General features: G+C 36.6%; 1 protein-coding gene across 1 annotated transcript in view; it reads right to left on the minus strand.

Moving 5' to 3' along the window:
- Positions 1 to 363: 363 nt before the first annotated feature.
- Positions 364 to 19,415, minus strand: part of LOC123821310 (trace amine-associated receptor 2) — a 32,429-nt gene continuing 13,377 nt past the window's right edge. Inside the window, exon 2 of the mRNA XM_045842575.1 lies at positions 364 to 2,109. Coding sequence (XP_045698531.1) covers positions 1,114 to 2,034 — 921 coding nt within the window. The 5' untranslated portion in view covers positions 2,035 to 2,109 and the 3' untranslated portion in view covers positions 364 to 1,113. The remainder of the gene's footprint in view (positions 2,110 to 19,415) is intronic.

Genomic DNA, 19,415 nt, shown 5'->3' on the forward strand with positions numbered 1-19,415 from the left:
TTCACAGTTAGAAATTGGCTAATTGGCTAATTGGCTAATTGAAGATTATTTCTAATATACACCAAGAAAATTATTAAATTCTACCAATCAGGACTTTTCTTCTTTCAGAAACAAGTGTCAAATATTTACCAGCACACCAATGCTTGATGACCACTAAATCAATTTGACCAGTTATTAATGGGTCTTAGCTTACAGTTAAAAAGACACTGAGTAACAAATACCATATAGAGATCCCAGTACCCAGAGACCCCCTTACCCAGTACGTATTAGTTTTCTTCTTTGTTTCCTTCTCTCACTTTTCTATTATTCAAACATATATGTATCAATATTAAGCAAAAAGGAATGGTGAATTCAAAACACAACTTTTGGACTATGTATTTTACATTTATTAAAAATGAGGATACCAATTAGCAATACAAAAAGCCAATGAGCCTGAGGAAGAAAGGAAGGCACTGAATGAATTTGCATCTAAAAAGATAGAAATTGCTGTGATTAATATGAGACCTGCATAAACACGTTGGTTGACACTGTGGCTTCAGTTACACAATTTCCATTTCTCTTCCATTTCAAAAATGTTTAACCTCACAACAATAACATCAAGTCAAAGCTTAACTCTCAGCTAACTGATGACTGATTCCTGACAGCATGTGCATTTCTGAAATTGTTAATCCTGTATTTATTTACCTATAGTTTTTAGTTGTCGATATGTCAAAATACATCTGGTCAGACACGGAAGGAGAAAACGTGGATGGGACTATCCCGGGAGGTGTGTGTGGTGGGGAAGGGGCCTCAGTCCTCGAGCTCAGCTGTGGATGCCCCCTTCCACGTAGTTCAAAAGATTTTGTGTGTCTTCATCGCACTCCCACCTTTTTTCAACTTCTTTTCACCTTTCTAACATTCTTTTTTTTTTCTCTACATGGAAGTAGTGTGCATATGAAGTATGCTAAAAAGGAGCAATTTTTGGTCAAAAATGAGTCCTCTTCTTTTCCTCAAGTGTTAGAAACTAGGAACTTTCCATGATAGTCAAAATACATCACACACATGCATACTTGAAATGACTTCATTCTTCTTACTTCCAGTTCTTTTTCTTCAATTCACTCATACAGAATAAGTCTATTCAGTTTCTTTTTGAGTAAATAAATTAGTGTTATGGAAATGTGAGGTGAAAACTTTACCTAGTAAAATGTACTTAAGTGCTCTGCGAAACCAGGGATAGAAGAAACCATATATTAAAGGATTACACGTGGAATTGAAATAGCCAAACCATGTCAAAGCATCAAACAAAACCACTGGAGTAGAGAAGTTCAAAAAGGGGTCCAATAAAATTGTGAAGAAACAGGGAAACCAACACAGCAAGAAAACACCCATCACTATCCCTAAAGTTTTGGCTGCTTTTTTGTCTTTCTTCATTTGAGTGTTTTGATTTTCTGATAAGTTGTTGATCGCACGGGCGTGTTTTCTGGAAACTGCAAAAATTTGGCCATAAATCCCCACCATCACCGACCCAGGAGTGAAGAAACCCGCCATGAACAAGGTGGTCCCCCATAACTTGTTGAACATTACTGGGCAGGAACTGGAACAAGAGAGCAAGATATCATAGCCCTCTATTCCATCGGCGTAGGCCTCCGAGAAGACCACTCCGAACGCAAACGCTCCGGGGACTGTCCAGCAGAGCAGTAGCAACCGCTTAATGACTGGAATGGTCATTTTGGTGGAATACCGTAAAGGGTAACAGATAGCATAAAATCTATCAATGGCCACGGAGCAAAGATGGAAAATGGACGTTATGCTAAGCATCAAGTCAAAGCTATAATGAATCTTGCAAAATGTGAGCCCGAAATACCAGCAGTTCTCCACCGATCTGACCATACTGTACGGCATGATGGTGAAGCCCAGGAGGAAGTCGGTGACCGCCATGGAGAGGATGAGGAAGTTGGTCGGCGTGTGCAGCTGCCTGAAGTAGGAGATGGAAATGATCATGGTCAGGTTGCCGAAGACCGTGATGCATATGGCTCCTGCCATAAATGAGTACATGGCTGTGCGGACGCCCAGCGGCCTTGGGTTTTCTGGGCAAGATCCATTTCCATATTCAGAGCAGTTGAATGTTTCCTTCAGAAAAAGCAAGGACACATGGAATTTTGTCAGACAATAGGTAAAATTTTATATGTTTTACATAGTTTTCCTAGAAGAATTCTAAAAAGTTATAAAAGACTCAAGGAACACAATTTATGCTAAAATATTTACTTATAGTGTATTTGTTTATTTATTTTAATCTTTATTTGCAACTTCATAGAATTCTAATGGGTTTAAATGATCATTGTTTATACTTTCATGATTCAGATTATACTACTAAAATTTAGAAAGCTCTTATTTTATTATGCCAAGGCCTGAAATTTAAAAGGAAGACAAGATGAAGAAGGAAGAGAAACAAGTTTATTATTGAACTTATTATAATTGATCTTCCTTATACATGTACAAAGGCTAGATATCCACTGAAAAAATACATTCACTTCTCCTTCAGGTGAGTCAGGAATACAAAATCAGATTTGATTTGATTGGGGCCTATACCTTTGTGGGACCAGGAGGTTATTATTTTTAGTTATGTGTTCCACTATTTTCATTATGTTTCATTTCTTATGTTGAAGTTCTTTGAAAGAGGAAGAATCATACAAGGATATCTAATGATCTGGCAGAATCATCTTCTTCAGTCAGTCATGAAGCCTTGCAAAGCATCTCACCAGCCAGAGCAGCTAAAGCAGAGGTGGGCAAAGACCAAAGCCGGACTATTTTCACTTCTTTAGGAAGAGCAAGTGCACTCCTCAGTGCCTCTTCTCCCAGCCCCACACAATGAACTTGTAATAACAAGTTCCCCTGTGTGGGTCACACAGAGAGCTAGGAGCAGATGATTAGAAAGCTTTAGGAAAGCAAGCCATCTCCACTGCAATAAAAACAAGTGGTTCATGCTGTCCTTGTATTGGCCCAGTATCTTCTTTTTGCATATAAAAATCAGCATGTATAAAAAGCATTATTAAATACAAAGCACAACTATTTTCTTAATTTTTTATTTATTGATTTGTGAAAGAGAAACATTGATTTGTTTTTCCACTTATTTATATATTCATTGGTTGATTCTTATATGTGCTTTGACCAGGAATTGAACTCACAACCTTGGCATATTGAGATGACACTCTAATCAGATGAACTACCCAGCCAGGGACAAAGCATAACTATTAAAATGACAGAAAGCCTTTAGCCATCAATGACTTCACACATACCAGACTGGACCAATTACTAATAGATAATGCAATAAGTTCTCAGCCTCTGTGATGTAAGAACACCATCACGCATAACTGTTTATTGAATGCCTACCATATACAAGACTCAATAAAAGAATGAGAAAGAATAAACTAGTCCATGGCTGCAGAAAGTCTACACAACAGCTGAAGAGACAAAACACATTGACAGGTAAAAACTAAATGATCTTGTACCACAGATAAAAAAAAATAACAGTGGCGATTAATTGACCAAAAAGAGGTCTAGGCAAAATGTGAAATCAAACATCAAAAATAGGCAAGGAAATTTCAGGCTGGGGTAGACAAGAATATTCCCACTGAAGGTGGGGCTTTCGACTTGCTTTTAAAGGATAAAGGGGATTTGAGCAGAAGAGAAAAAAAGCCTATTTCAAGAAGAAAGGTAGGGTGAAGAAAAAGCACCAAGATTTGTGGAGGCATTTGAAAGCCACTCTCCAGGTGTCTGAAACACAGCAGAGAAAATAGGGGGTTGAAGAGACAATAGGGTGGGCAAGGAGAGAGTTTGCAGTTTTGTTGCTGACCCCCAAGACTGTGATCTTGACCACATATAGTCAAAGGAGCTTTTCCACTGGGCTCTCAAATTTAAATAGTGATTTTAAAAAGAAAGAAAATAAAGCAATTAAGTTAGCTACAGGAGAACGAATGCAGATTTCAAACTAAAAGCTCTCTCCTACTGATTTAAAGTGTTCAGTTCTGGGCAATTTTATTTTTCTTCTTCTTTTTGCTTTGGAGTCACATCCCTACCTGGGCAGAACCAATGACCTAACTGTGACACGGGACACGTTTTAGCAACCGAAGTAAAGATGGAGAAGGAGGGATGCGGGTGATACAATTGCATTACGGGAATGCTACCCAGCTGCCTTTGGGATCTGCCAACTAATGCCCTGCTGGCTACTTACAGAAACAACAGACTTATTTCTGAAAAATGTTTTGGCCAGAACATTTTTTTCCAAAATGTTCTAAACATGTACAACTGATTCTCAACTAGTACTCATTCTTTGCAGAGAGCGTAGGGATTTCTAGTATGTGTATAGCATTTCTCTCCTTTTCCTCCTAGAACATCCCAGGGGAAAAAAAAAGGTAGAAGAGAGTGAGAGGCGAGGAATTTCCCCCCATCTCGGTGCCACATTTTTCTGCTGCTTGTCTCTTCTTGTGAGCCCCCACTGACCAGCAGAAAATTCACCACAGAGGAAAATACTGGGAAAAATGCAGTGTTATGAAAGAGAAGGGAAGGTTCAAATCACCTCCTGTTAATTCATTCAAGAGCATAGGGGAGCCAAAGAAAATTTTGTTAGTTTATGTTTAAATCACTTTACTTCTTGAAAAGAAAAGCTAAGAGAAATAACAATTTCATTATAATGAAAATGGCACACACACAATATTCTTATGCTACAGAAAACCCCACAGCAACGACACATTACAAAATTTGATTCCAAACTGCTCTGTGCTTGTGGCTTAGTGACCGATATTGTTAATCACCCTACCATTCCACTTTTGGAAAGTCTTAATCCTTTTAACTTTTAAAGTCATGGGGTGACTGTTAATAAAGTTCTTTGAAACACATAGTGTGACATATACATTAGCATTTGGGTTCCTCATGCATTCGCTGCAGATCAGACAGGAACACATCAGATGAATATTCAGGGAGCTCATCAAACAGCGCTTTAAGTCACTTCCATTCATCATTCTCCATGGTGCATTTGGCATGTTTCTCGCATGTGACAGCCATCATCATTTTAACCCTTTTAATGGCTACATCATTTGCAACTTTCAGATTGCTTGTCTGTGGAAGCTAGATGCATAAAACAATATTTTTAAGATTATATTCTGTGTCTTTTTTTCTATTTTTTTAGACATGTTAATATAAATACATGGATACATGAATTGCAACAAAATTAAATGGGAAATCTGATCTTTTCTCCATTACTGTTATGTTTCTACAAAACACAAAAATGAAAGATTTGGGACATAATGAATTTCTTGTCCATTGAGTGTATTAATAAATATTATATCTAAACTTTATTCTATTGAATTATTAAAATAAAAGTGTCTTTTGCATTTTTCCAAGAAAGCAATTAAATTGCAGAACCATGACCATGATAATAAAGAATTTTCTGATTTTTCTAATGTGATCTTATTTCTTTTTAACTTATCATTACATTTGGTAAGTGCTTTTATAATATTAAATATTCCTCAGCTTTAGCAACCACTTTTAAACTTCTAAGGGACTTTACAAAGCCTTTCTCCCTACTAATCATTCTTTCTATTTTCCTTGAATTCTTTTTCCCTTACTCAAGCTATTGATTTCTTTCAGTTCAATTTATATTAAATATTAAATGTAAATGAATCCCAGCATATTAAATAATACATATGAACAGCCTTAGCATAATGCCTGATACATAAAGAGCTCCATCAAAGGTAACTTTCCTCTCATCCTTCTTCCTTCCTCCCTCGTTAGGATGAACACCACATTCAATAACAGACACAAACAGAAAAAGATTTCTCCTGAGAAAGTAAAGGCATGGGATTGCATGCAAAAAGCCCAGGTAGTTGCTTTAACTTCTGCATCACTTGGGTGAACACCATAGCTTACTCAACCACTTAGGACGAGTTAACCCTGCCAGGGACTCTAAATCTTCTTCCCAGGAAATGTGGGGCACTGCCCAAAGGCAACACACTCTCCTTGTTCAGGTATTTAAAAGGCTCTCTCTTTTATTATAAAATTTTCTTAAATCCTACATATATAAGCTTCCACATTCCTACACATTCTCTCTGCGCATAAACCAAATGCAAGAATGGAAGAATCAAGATACCAGCAATACAACTGCATTAGGGTGACAATTTACTTCTTAAGAAAACCTCAAGGAAGAGAAAACACAGATCTGCCCTTGTTCATCCCTTCTCCACATACCTGCTGCATTGTAGAAGATTCCATTGTTAATTAGACTCCTTACTGAAGGAACTTTATTTCTTTGTTTATTTCTAACTCCTGTGACTGCTTATATGGAACTAGAAAACCTGAACTATGTGAATTGTGCTGTTCAATAACTTAACAATTAGTCTCAAGGGAATTGGATCTGAAAAGATTTTTTTAAGTAAAAATTAACCCTGCTTTTCTAAAGTTTAAGAGCTTAATGAGCCTAAAACACTCCATCCTCTCAGGACTCTCAGCTTACCTAAGTTTTCATCACCTGCAACTCTGAAGGCTCTAAGTCTCCTATTATATACCAACTGTAAAGCAAATCTGATCAACTGAGTCAGCGGTGGCTTTAAGGAACCTGATCCAGCCACACTGGGTGGGATCAGAGGTTCAGTTAGGTAAATGAAAACGTGCCCATCACCTCTTTAGAAAATCTGAGACTACCCCCATCTATATTTTGCTTCATAGTCTAGTCATTGAGAAGAGGCCTTACCACCCATTGGGTTTCTCCTTTTTCCTTTGTATAAATCCAACTAAAAGAATAAATCTAATCAATCCTCTTAGACCCAGAAGAATGGGGCATAATTATTATCTCTTGAAGGAACTCACATGGTGATGCCAACACCTCAGATGCTGCCGACTTAAATCTACTCATGCATGTTAAAGGCTCTACTTCTTTGTGTTCTTTTAAAATGTGTCAGTTTATTTTTCACTGATGGGCCAGCCTTGGACAGCAGCATACTCAAGATGTAGATAAACTCTAATACTGGTCACTAAAGACATCGGGGTCCAGCTTGAATTATAATTTTGCCTAATCTATGTGCTCTCAGTCAGCTTAGCTCAGGGCTGCTGCTTGGGCATGTAATTTTCACGGTCACATGGGGAACTGAACTCCAAAGTGCCCATACTTTGTTTAATGCTTTGCAGTTATCCTCTTGAAATTTTTAATAATTTTTAACAAAGGACTCTGCATTTTCATTTTACAAAAACATTCACAAGTGATGTAGTTGGTCTTGGCTCAGTCTTTCTCAGGAGATGGTTTTGAAGTTATAACAAAGAGTAACTAAAAATACTTCTTTTCATTTCAGAGCAGATTCATATTTATATCATGTTCTGATGAGAAACATGTATGGGAAAGTATTTCAAAAGAAAGTTTTACAAATAGTGCAGTTGTTTGCCAAGAGGTAGAACTTAATTTCTTTAATATCAGAAGATGTTACTACTTAAAATTTGCCAGGGACTTCTATCTTTGCTGGGCAGACAGTGAGTCATTTTGGATAAACCTTCCTGATTCTATAAAGAACTACTTACGTCTTTTCTTTCAGTTACCTGTATTTTGCCGTGTATGATGTGCACCCATGGTTTTTGTGCACATTATACATGAGATTATTATACCCAGAGCATGTTAATCATTAAACCCATGTATAATGTGCATCCTTATTTTTCCCTCAAAAATTTTGGCAAAATGGTGTGCATTGTACATGGCAAAATACAGTAGGTAGATGGCAGATAAGTAGCAGGGGGAGGTTAGAACTTAAGTTACAATTTCCAAAGAGCTAAGAATCCCACATGGAGCAAAAGCAATCAGTCTGGTACTCTTCCCTATTGAGGTTCACTGCTATTTGAGTATATCCAGTAAACTCAAATATACCATTTTAGATGGGCTGGCAAGAAAAATCATGAGGGCTTTCCTGACTGAACCTGAACTTGAGGGAGGGTAGGAGGACTGATGGTGCAGACAGGGTCAAAACCAAATCCTAGAAACAATATATGGCTGAGCCTTGAAAACTGGCTGAGCTGGTTCTTCTGAACCAGCCTCTCTGATCCCGAGGGCAAGATCTGAAAGAAAGAGCTCTTTGGTGAATGTAAGTGCAATGAGCTCCAGCTCACTCTCCTTTCTAAGCCCTTGGGAATAGTAGCTTCCCCTCACAGTCCATTAGCCCCACAGCACTGCAGATGGAATGGCACCGTCTTCTAACTTGAACAGGGACACCTTGTGGCAATTTAGGAGAAATGATTCAGTCCCCAGTGACTGTAACTAAAAGATCCAAAAGGAAATGCAAAAGCTGGCTAACTAATTTAAATAATACAAAGAGATGTGATCTTATTTTGTATCTCAAGCTGGAGCAAAGGGATACATCAATAATGTAAGTTTTCACATTTTTTAATGGAACTCACGTGTGTAGAACTTGAATTAACCACAACCATGCCACATATGTCTTACTTGATTTATTTGTTTGTAACATAATAAACACCCATGACTATGAACTAAGTTGACAATAGTTTACATCAATAAGTTGACATAGTTAAATTAAACTAAATAGACAATAGTAAAATCTAGAAGAAAAAAGTGACTGAACTACTAGACTAGACCTGTATGTTGCTTTCTGCCAATCACCCCAGGTAGCTACTATCTTGAGTTTTATTTTTATTGCTTTTTGTATTCTCTTAATAGCTTTATCACATGTATTTGTATTAACTAAATCAAAGCATTTTGGGGATTACTTATTTTTTGAATTCTATATAAAATAGATATCACGTACTTTGTTGCCTTTTAGAATTTGTTTTGCTCTTGTTTTTTAACTCAACTTTATGCTATGTATCTGTAGTTCTTTATTTTTATGACCTTATAGTAATTTGTTTACGTTTTCTCCTATCAATGGATATTTGAATTATTTCTAGTTCTTTTGCTATTTTGAACAGTGATGTTTTTAACATTCTTGTGCAAGTCACCTGTTGCATATATCCAAGAGATTTTATTGGAAATATACATGAGAAAGTAATTGCAAAATCAACAAGAATCTGAATATTCACCTTCACAGGACTAAAACAAACTGTATTCCAAAATGGCTGTATTAATTTGCATTCTTACAATCAATATGTAGAAATTTTATTGACCTACATCTAACATGGTATTGTCAAGATGAAATTCTTGACAATCTAATGAGTAAAAAATGGCATTTTATTGTAGTCCTGATGTGCATTTTCTTGATTACCAATGAGATGAAACATTTATTCATATGTGTATTATCTTTCATTGTTTCTCCTTCTGTAAAATCCTGTCATTACTTTTGCTTATTTTCCAAAACATAAGAACTCAGAAATTTGGAGAGTAAAAACAAAAAACATATTCCAAACATATATAAACCAAAGGAGAGAGCTTTGTTAAGCTTGGATTATATCATCTTGGGTTTGGGAAGGACCAGGTGCTTTTTCAAACTAACCAATCAATTTTCCAACCCTTCATGCGTTATGGTTGGGTCATCCCCCTAACTAATCCATTTCCTAGATCTTCCCAAAAGTTTGTGTCCCTTATCTAATCTGATCCTTTTCTCAGGCTAGGCTCTGCCCCTTAGGTAGCCATCCCAGTTCTTACTGTGCCTGACTCATGGTGGAAGGAACCTCCCCCAGTGGTGACTTCTACTGGGTATCCATCCAACAGAGGAATTTCTCCTGCTGTTTTTCTTCCTCCCTTGTCAATGCCTGGTAATGATCCTTCTTGCCCCGTTCCTGTCTGCTTGGGGGATTAGGTCCTAAGGAGGGAGGATGGATGCAGTGGTCCCCAGGCAAATGTGTGAAACTATAATGTCCTAGTGAAGAAGGCTTATTATCTGACTCAGCCCCCTAGTAGATTAGGTTTCTTAATGTCTGATCACTTTTGCTCCCTTCTTTTATTATCTATCCCTCTATACTAACTTGAGAATATCACTTGAAGTAATGCACCACATTATTGGATTAAGAGAAAATAATTATTTGGTTATGTCAACACATAATAAATAGATAAAATCCCCCTCTAATCCCCCTAAATGATAAATCTATTTATCATTTAGAAAACTTTAACAAACTAATGAAAAAACAATATCTTTAATCTAACTAAGAGTATATATAAAAATAAAAAATTTTAACAGACATCATACTTAATGATGAAACATTAAGAGTATTCCTGTGAGGGTGAGATATAAGGTTAAAAACCCTGTAAAACCACTTCAACGTCCTTCTTTTGTTAAAGGCGTTAGCCAGTGCAGAAATGCAGGAGAGAAATGTACAAGGATCAGAAAGACCTGGTTGGCGTAGCTCAGTGGATTGAGCGCAAGCTGCGAACCAAAGCATCGCAGGTTTGATTCCCAGTCAGGTCACATGCCTGGGTTGCAGGCCACGGCCCCCAGCAACTGCACATTAATGTTTCTCTCTCTCTCTCTCTCTCTCTCTCTCTTTCTCTCTCTCCCCACCTTTCTTCCCTCTCTAAAAAATAAATAAATAAAATCTTTTTTTAAAAAAGAAAGAAACAATGATTGGGGGAAAGAAAAAAAACCTGCTATTATTGACAAGTGATATGAGTGTCTCTAAAAATATCTAAAATTTACATCTGTATTTTCAGAATTTGTAAGAGAAATTAGCAAAGTTGCTAATTTTTAAAAATTGGTATACAGAAATATATTGCTTTTCTAGCAATAAAAAGAAAGTATTACAAATTATAACTTTAAAAAGTTTATCTTTACAACATGATTAAAAAATAAAAAAATAATGGGTGAAGAAGTCAGGGGATTAAAAAGTACAAATAGGTACATATAGAATAGCCATGGGGATGTGAAGTACAGCATAGGAAATGGAGGAGCCAAAGAACTTGTATGCATGACCCACAGACATAAACAATGGTGAGCAGATCGCCTGGGAGTTGGAGGGTGTTGTGTGGAGGGGGGCAAAGAGGGAAAAATTGGGACAATGATAGTAGCATAATCAGTAAACTGTAATTAAAAAATTAAAAAGTAACCTTAAAAATAAATGTGAATGTTTTTTATAGAAAAAAAGTTTAAAACTACTAGAAGACATAAATGAAGATGTAAATAAATGAAGAAATATGCCACATTCAGGGATTGGAAGAACAACTGTAGTAAAGGTGTTAATTTTCTTCAAAACAATCTAGACTGAATGCTCTATCAAAACACCAAATGTGTGTGTATGTGTTATTTACCAAGTTGTTTCAAAAATGTATAAGGAATTACAGAAAGTTACATAAATGTAAACTCTCCAAATGAAGGAAAGGAAAAGGAAAAAAAGGAAAAAATGGAGTGAAGGAAAAATTCTTTCAACACATTTAAAGACAATATAAAGTTATAGTAATGAAGACAGTATGCTAACGGTACAGGAACAAATAAACAGATCAATGCAGGCTTTAAAGAGCATAAAAACATATATTTTTCCAATACATATAGAAACAATTTATTATATCACCAAAAACAGATTAAAAAGAATGTTTAGATTTTTCAACAAATGGTGCTAAGACAATTAGTTATATAGAAAGAATAAGTGAAGTTGGAACCTATTTCACACCACACACTATTATCAATTCTAGAATTAAGGTGAATTAAAATCCTAAATATAAAAGGAAAAGTTGCAAAATGTTTCAAAGACAATATAGGAAAAATTTTTCATGATCTCATATTAAAGAAGGATTACTGAAGTCACAAAAAGCACAAAACAAAGAATAAATTTGACTACATGAGGATGAAGAATTTATGTTTATAAAAGATATCTTAAGAAACTTAAAAAATAATCTACTAACAGGGAGAAGATATTTGTCATACAAGTAATTGACAGAGAGTTAGCATCAGAAATATGCAAAGAACTCAAAATCAACACACAAAAAAATTTAAATATGTTATTTTTCCTAAACTTAGAATAGGCTGCAAGGATGCTCACTGTTATTTTTATGCCTAACATTTATACCTTACATATTTTATGTTAAATATTTTACTCAGTATTTATTTGAAATTAATTGATTTGTAAAGACAGATCATCACAATGCAGTGTGTTGTAGGCAACAATAGAACTATGCCTGAACTGCTTTTGGAGATGAGAGAAGGAGGCAATATGTTGTCCTGAACAGGGAAAGCTTCAGAAAAGAGTTATGGTGAAGGTAAATAAGTAAACACATTGATGATGGGCATTATAGGCTGGGAGTTCTAAAAAGATGCAGAGTTTTCAGGAAACTAAGGTAACTTGGTATGGCTTCAATAAAATAAACTAATAAGAGAAGGGTAAGAGATATAGGTAGAAAAGTAGGCAGGACAGATCACCAAATGTCCTGTGCTAGCCAAGGAATTTGGATATTTGGACATCCAAATTTGGAATTTGGACATAACTAATACGAAAGGTACTACAAAACCACATAAGGCTGTTCAACAGCAGAAAGACATTTGAATTAGGGCCCAAATTTGGGCTTTAGATACTTGATGTCTACAGTGTAGAAAATGGACTGCAGAGGTCAAGACTTGAGGAATGCAACCAATAGTAGGATTTACCCAAAGTGCATGGGAAGGAAAGCTAAGGCCTGAATTAAGATGTGTTGCCCACACTGGACTGGGTGTGGGGAAAGGAGAAGGAGAAGTCGAGGATTGCTCACCGATTTCCAGCTTCAGCAATTCCAAGGATAGTGGTGTGATGTAATAGAGAGCTTAGGAGGAGAAGCTTGGAAATGGAATGATTGAGTTTGGTTTAGCACTTGTATAGAATTTGGGATGCCTATTGAAGAGGAACAAAAACACCAGGGTATTTTCTGTGTTTTGACTGGACAAAAAGAGAAATTAGGAGAAGGTAGTAAGGGCCTGATCACAGCAATGACCTTCAGGGTTAGCTGTGTCAGTTATATAGAAAGAGTGACACATAAAATTGTGATCTGAGCTCAGAACTGATAGCCAGGTATATACATGTATATTCAAGTACAGTTCACTTTTAATATTATTTTGTTTTGGTTTTAGATGTACAGCTTGGTGGTTAGACAATCATGTACTTTACATGGTGTTCCCCATGCTATTTCCTGTACCCAGCTGGCACTATACCTCATTATCACATTATTATTGACTATATCCACTATGCTGTACTTACACCCTTGTGGCTATTTTGTTATCCACCAATTTGTGCTTCTTAATCCCTTTAGCCAGGGATATATTTTTAATTCTGTCTCTGCAACTAGGAACCAGGTTGACAATGATCCAATGAATTATAAATACTAACAATAATAATGCCTCTAATTTATTGACCATGTGCTATGAACTATCTACTGTACATTATGCAAATACTTGACAAATATAATCTCATTTCACTTCCGAAGAACTCATTTTGTTTCTACAAAATTTTCAGAAGAATGGAGAACATGTTGGTCTTGTTCACATCTGTATCCTTATCATCCAGTTAACATAATGATGATGTAATAGACAGTTAATAAATACTTTTTATGGGAATAACTAAATTATTTAATAAATGAATAAATCTTTACAATAACCCTGAGCATTACCCATTATCCATTATATGACTAAAAAAATGAAAATTTAAAGAGGTTTAGTAAATTGCTTTCAGCTGTTGGACATTGCTAAATAGTTAATAATAAATAACCAGTATTTGAGTATAAACTCAAGCCAATACGTTTCTAGGTACATTATAAGCAATGATTCTGGTTTCTTTTGTTTGTGGTCCTTTTTGACCAAGGTAATAGGAGTGATGAAGAAGAGAATTTAGATGACTTAATTACCCAGGCAATGGCCATCATTTTCCACTTTGCTTTTTTACATAGAACCAAACCAGTCATCTAGCTGTACATATTCAAACTTAGCATTGTGGTAGTATCGTCTATCGCGTGGTAGAAAACCCTACTGTGATGTTTGCTCTGTTGCATTTTATTTTATTGTTCCTTGTCATATGAACCATGGAAGGGAAACTATGGATGATATGTGTGTTTTTCTTTACTCCCCAAAAGTTTATAAATTTCTGTGCTTTGGAGAATCTATAAACAAGGTGAAAACCTTTAGCCATATGAAAATAAAGTTGTCAACATATTTCAAGCATATGATATCACTGTTTGCAAACTCTTGTGCTTGTTAAAAGTACAGTCTTGTGAGAATTGCTAATAATGGTAATTAAATGTGTTGATTGGATATTTATCAATGCCCACTGCACTTCATTTACAGTTTGACTCCTTGAAGCTGCAATTTGTGTCCATAGTCCAAAGAGACAAGTACAATCAACATTTCTCTCACTTTGCTTTCATTTGCCCAACTTCCAAGTAAATAGAGACCAGAGGGCATCATTAACACATCTGCAGCTCTGCCTTGGCCGTGATGGGAAATCATTTCACACTACAAGTCATTGGGGAAGTAGTTGTACTTAGTGGAGGTAGGAAAACATTTACCACGAAACTTTATTTGAGAAACCAAATGTTTGGGGAATTCTCAGACTACTAAGCAAAGGCAAAGTGTAAATCTGAGAAAGAAAACTTCAGCTGATGCAAGAGAAGTAAAACATACTCTGCATATGTATATTGTCATAAAGAATACGCCCTTACTGCCAAAATTAAATGCATATAGGTGCATCTGCTTAAACTTGACTGGAGATAAAACTATGAACCCCATGGTTTCCCCACAGTGGGCCCCAGTTCCAGAAATAGGAAAGAGGGAGAAGTCTGTAGCCAGACAGATTTGGGCTCTAATCTTTCTCTAACTTTTATTAGGTCTACCTGTGTGGACACCTTGTTTTTCCTTTTTCATGTATCTCCCTATAAAAAACATATATTTACCTAAAACACAGAATGACTTTTCTGTGCCAGGTTTTGTGCTAAGCACAGGGTAAAACCATGAATAAAGCGCGGTGATGAACTTCTGCAACTTACAGTCCACTGGGGACAGTGGGCACTTTAACATAACCAGTAAGTGCCCTGACAAGAAGTGCATGGGATATTTTGGGGATTATAAATAAATTCCTGGAGAGGTAATAACTTTCACGATGAGTGTTTTAAAATGGGTAAATGTCAGCCAGTTAAGAGAGGTAGAGCGGGGGAGGAAGCATTTCAGGCATGGGTTGGGGGGCAGGTGTTGCAGGAGCAAAAGGCACCAAGGAGAGAAAGCACAGAACCACAGACAGCTGGGACTGGACCCCAGGCTTGTCTTGTTCCAAAGTGTGAGGCTGACCCTGGTGCTTCAGGACTCTACACTAACATGCTTTGCAGGGGTGTCCATCTTGCGGCCCACAGGCCGCATGCAGCCCAGGATGGCTGTGAATGTGGCCCAACACAAAATCGTAAATTTACTTGAAACATTATGAAACTTTTTTGTGACTACCTGTTGCAATGTATTTAATGTGTGGCCCAAGACAACTCTTCCTCTTCCAGTGTGGCCCAGAGATGCCAAAAGTTTGGACACCCTTGCGAGGGCCTACACAAAGTATCATCCAAATTCATTAGATAAGTAGATAATAGTTTGTAAATGAAATAGCAATATTATAGATATATATATAAATAGTTATTTTATATAAATATATACACATTTTATATAAATTATTTTTTAAAGAAATGAAAATCCCCAGTCTCTCAAACGTCCTGGCACTGAACACTGACACACAGCAGACTAACAACACAGAAGTGTGTTAGCAGGTCAACTCTCTTCTCTGTAGACCTTGGAGTAAATCTCTGCTCTTCTTTTTCATAACTGTAGCTGTGAAATTTAATAGGAAAGAGAATGATGTAATTCTGCACTGACTTTTAAAAGAAAAGGCCATGTTTGCCTAGGTCAACTTCTCTGCATACACTCCCTTAGCATCTTCTGAGCGAGCAGCACCACAGCACATACCAACAAAATGCCAAGAAAAAAAATTCTAATGACGTATGTTAGCTGAGTGTTTTTATGTGCAAAGCCCACGCTAGACAGTGTGTCTCATCTAATAATCAACAGTCCAGTGAGGGCAGGTATTGTCCTCATCTTCTAGGTGGGTAAGCTGAGGTTTAGAACTTTTAAGTACCTTTGTCCAAGTAAGAGCTGATAAATACTGGAGCCAGAATTTGAACCCACTGGCCTCTGGCTCCCAAGTTTGCCCTCTTCACCACAGATAAGCTTCTTGATAGAGGGCCTGAGCGTCCACATTATTTATAGTTATATCATGGCTCCTGAGAAACACTACTTTAACACATCACATTGTGAAAACGTTGACCAACAAAGTTTAGAGTTTATCATCTCAGTTATTGCTTATCTGACTGTTAGATTAATGAAGAAGAAAGCTTGCCATTGATAAACCATTGTGAGTAGCTTAACTTTAAGCCTCTGCCACTTTATTCAATATATATGGTGATAACTTTTAATTTGTGTGAATTAATGATTTCTTTCTCTTGGGAAAAATCAAAGACAGAAACAAATTAGATGCTGAGGCTGATAAGACTTTGCAGTAGAACAATCCAGAATGGGATATTCTAACAAAGACAGGATGTTGGAGCAGCATAAATTTCACTGAGAGTTTAGAAACTGGGAGAGGGGTTTTAGGAGAAGGAGTTTGGGGTGTGGGGGTAAAGGTCAGGACCAATCCAAGACAAATTTACTTCCTTTGAATACTGTTTGCAGCTGGCCATGTACACAACAATCTACATTGAAACACTGTATGAAATGCATACATGCCTTCACTTAATCTGACTTTTACATTATGTACATTGTTTTTGTGCAGTACTCAGAATATCTCTCGGAATAATAGTTGTGTTGGTACACTTCATAGTCTGCTAAATTTAAAAATACTAATCATTCTTTGTGTATCTTTATACATTTAAGTTAAAGTTCAAGCTCTTGTTGACAATGTACGACTAAACAGAAACTCTGACTCACTTGAATCCACAGTGAATTAAGGTTTGTATGGTTTGCCCTACTTCCTTGACAAATATTTATGACTCTACAAAGTCTGGATTATTCACTTCAAGAACAAGTCTAAAATCAGGATGGAATTTCCAGGGCATTATTTTTATTAACAATAAATCTTTTGCAACAAACTTCCTTGCTAGTAACTTTATTTTTATTTTTTCCTGGGTAGAAATTTATATGAATACTCCTCTTTGAGAGGAGAGTGAGAAATGAGGCTGTTTTAATTGGGAGCTGTATGGACTTGGGAAAGGAATATTCTGTTTTGCAATCACTTTCTTTAACATAATATAGTATATCAAGCTAAGGGTTTTATCTGTGGTGCAACCAAAAATTATTCTCAAGGGGAATTTATGAGACAGCTAGCTGGATTCCATTAGAAACGGGAGAACTTAGTTTGGGAATAGAGAGTCAGGCAGCTCTGGAGTCTGGGAAACAGGAGCCCTGGCCATACTAAGAGCAGACTGGTCATGATCTTACATGTGGATGAGACGGTAACCCGTGTGCTTTTATTGTCTTCTGCTAGCAGTTCTGCTAAAGATCACTGCTTTCCTATCTGCTAAAGATGCAAATTCTGGAGGAAGACTTCCTGAAAAGTCTTTAGCTTGTGTTATTCATCCAACTGTCCAGCTAAGGGGAAGAGCAGGAAACCATTCTTCTCATTACAGTTCCAACAGACTATATTCGATTGAAATAAGATATTTTTCAAAAGCTAATTGGATACTAGTCAGGAAATGGACTCTGGTGACCAAAAGACAAAAATACCTTCTGCATGAGGGAATGGAATCTGCAGTAAAGCTAGGAATATGGCAAAGCAAAGTGAGTCTTTCTTCTTGTTTTACTTAGAGGGTGGGTTGTGGTTATATTTTATTATAAGCACTAGAAACAAGTTACAAAAACAGGCAGCCTATGAAGGTTTTAGTCATACGTGAAAAGGTAGAATTATCTGAGTCATGGACTTGTTCCAAAAAAAATGAGGACCCTACTAAAGTCTAGATAGTACTTTAAAATAAATGTAAAACAGTATAACTCTTACCACTATTATCAGTATAGCTCTAGAAACTTCTGACTGATAACCAGGGAATATAAATAAGAATCATAACTATTGTAAAGGAGATAAAACTAACAGTGCTTAATTAAGGATAATATGGCTAAATAAAGGAAAACCCAAAGAAGCCTGCTGAAAAGCTAAAATAAATTTTTATTGTATGCCAACATTAATGGTCACATAGAAAATATAATGCCTTAGAAAAGATTTATTTACAATAAACAAAATATACACCCCAGAGGTACAAACACCTAAGAATACTCTTAGGAGGGATGTGTAGGAGCAAATGAAGAACACCACAGAAATTTGCTGTAAGGTACAGAAAAATGTCTACATGCATTTATTCCCTTTTTAAAATTTGACAAAAGGGTCTTACAGGTGAAAAATTGTCAAGGGAATGTTTGAAATCGGGAGTGATTAGAACACAGGTGGCAAACACAAGGCCCATGGGCCGAATCCGGTCCTCCACCTTGTTGTATCGGTCGGGCACCTTGTTTCCTACCTGGCGGGAGCACCGAGCTCTCCCTTAACTGTTAAGGAGTAGTTACACTTATACAGTCGTAACATGACATTTGGCCCTAAAATGACATTCGGCCCTTTGAAGGCAACTGGGAGGCTGATATGGCCCCCCATGAAGATGAGTTTGACACCCCTGGCTTAGAAGAAGCTTATCTTACTCTATACTAAATGAAAAGATAACTCAGAATGTTATCTTTTTAAATGGACCAGGACAAAACTCTAGTCAGATCAATGAAAGAAAATATGCAGTCCTAAAACAGACTATGGTAGAGGAAAGACTTTGACCGATCCTCAGGAGATCATGAGGTTTGTGAACAGAAACTTACACACAGGAACATGAGCTTTACTTTCATTTAAAATTAGCTGCCTTCCTCAAACACACTCAGGAGCATATGTTACTATTGTTAAATAAATAAAGCCAACCCCCTGGTACTACCCATATGAAACAGACTGTGTGAAGCCTGATGAGAAACAATTTAATTGCAAACCAATGGTTATAATTTAGAGTGTTTGCCCACTCCCTTTTCGGGGATCTTGTTGGAAACCACCATTTGTTTTTTTGTGCATGCCACCCAAACAGGCATGGCACGTCTATTCCGATGATACCTCTGTTTTGCTGCTTTGATGAGTGACAGCCCCTCATTTGGTGCAGCCTGGACTCCAGCAAGTGAATTTGTTGTACTTTATATAGTTCATATTTTGAATCCTACCATATCAGGTATAACCTTGAAGTGCAGTAAAATCTTTCCAGACACTTTCATGAGCTGCAGGAGCAGTTAACAGACAGAAACTTGAGTTAATTTCTATTTTTTTTTAAGGATTAAGAACACCTATGTGGTCAACAATAGTGAAATGGTTAAAAATATCTTTGTACATCCGTACCATGTAATATTATACAGTCACCAAAAAATGATGTTTTTAAGGGTTTTAAACAATATAGTTCTTTCAGGAAG

Source organism: Phyllostomus hastatus, unplaced genomic scaffold, assembly GCF_019186645.2.
Source record: "Phyllostomus hastatus isolate PE091 unplaced genomic scaffold, TTU_PhHast_1.1 phas_contig_40, whole genome shotgun sequence".
NCBI classification, from domain to species: domain Eukaryota; kingdom Metazoa; phylum Chordata; class Mammalia; order Chiroptera; family Phyllostomidae; genus Phyllostomus; species Phyllostomus hastatus.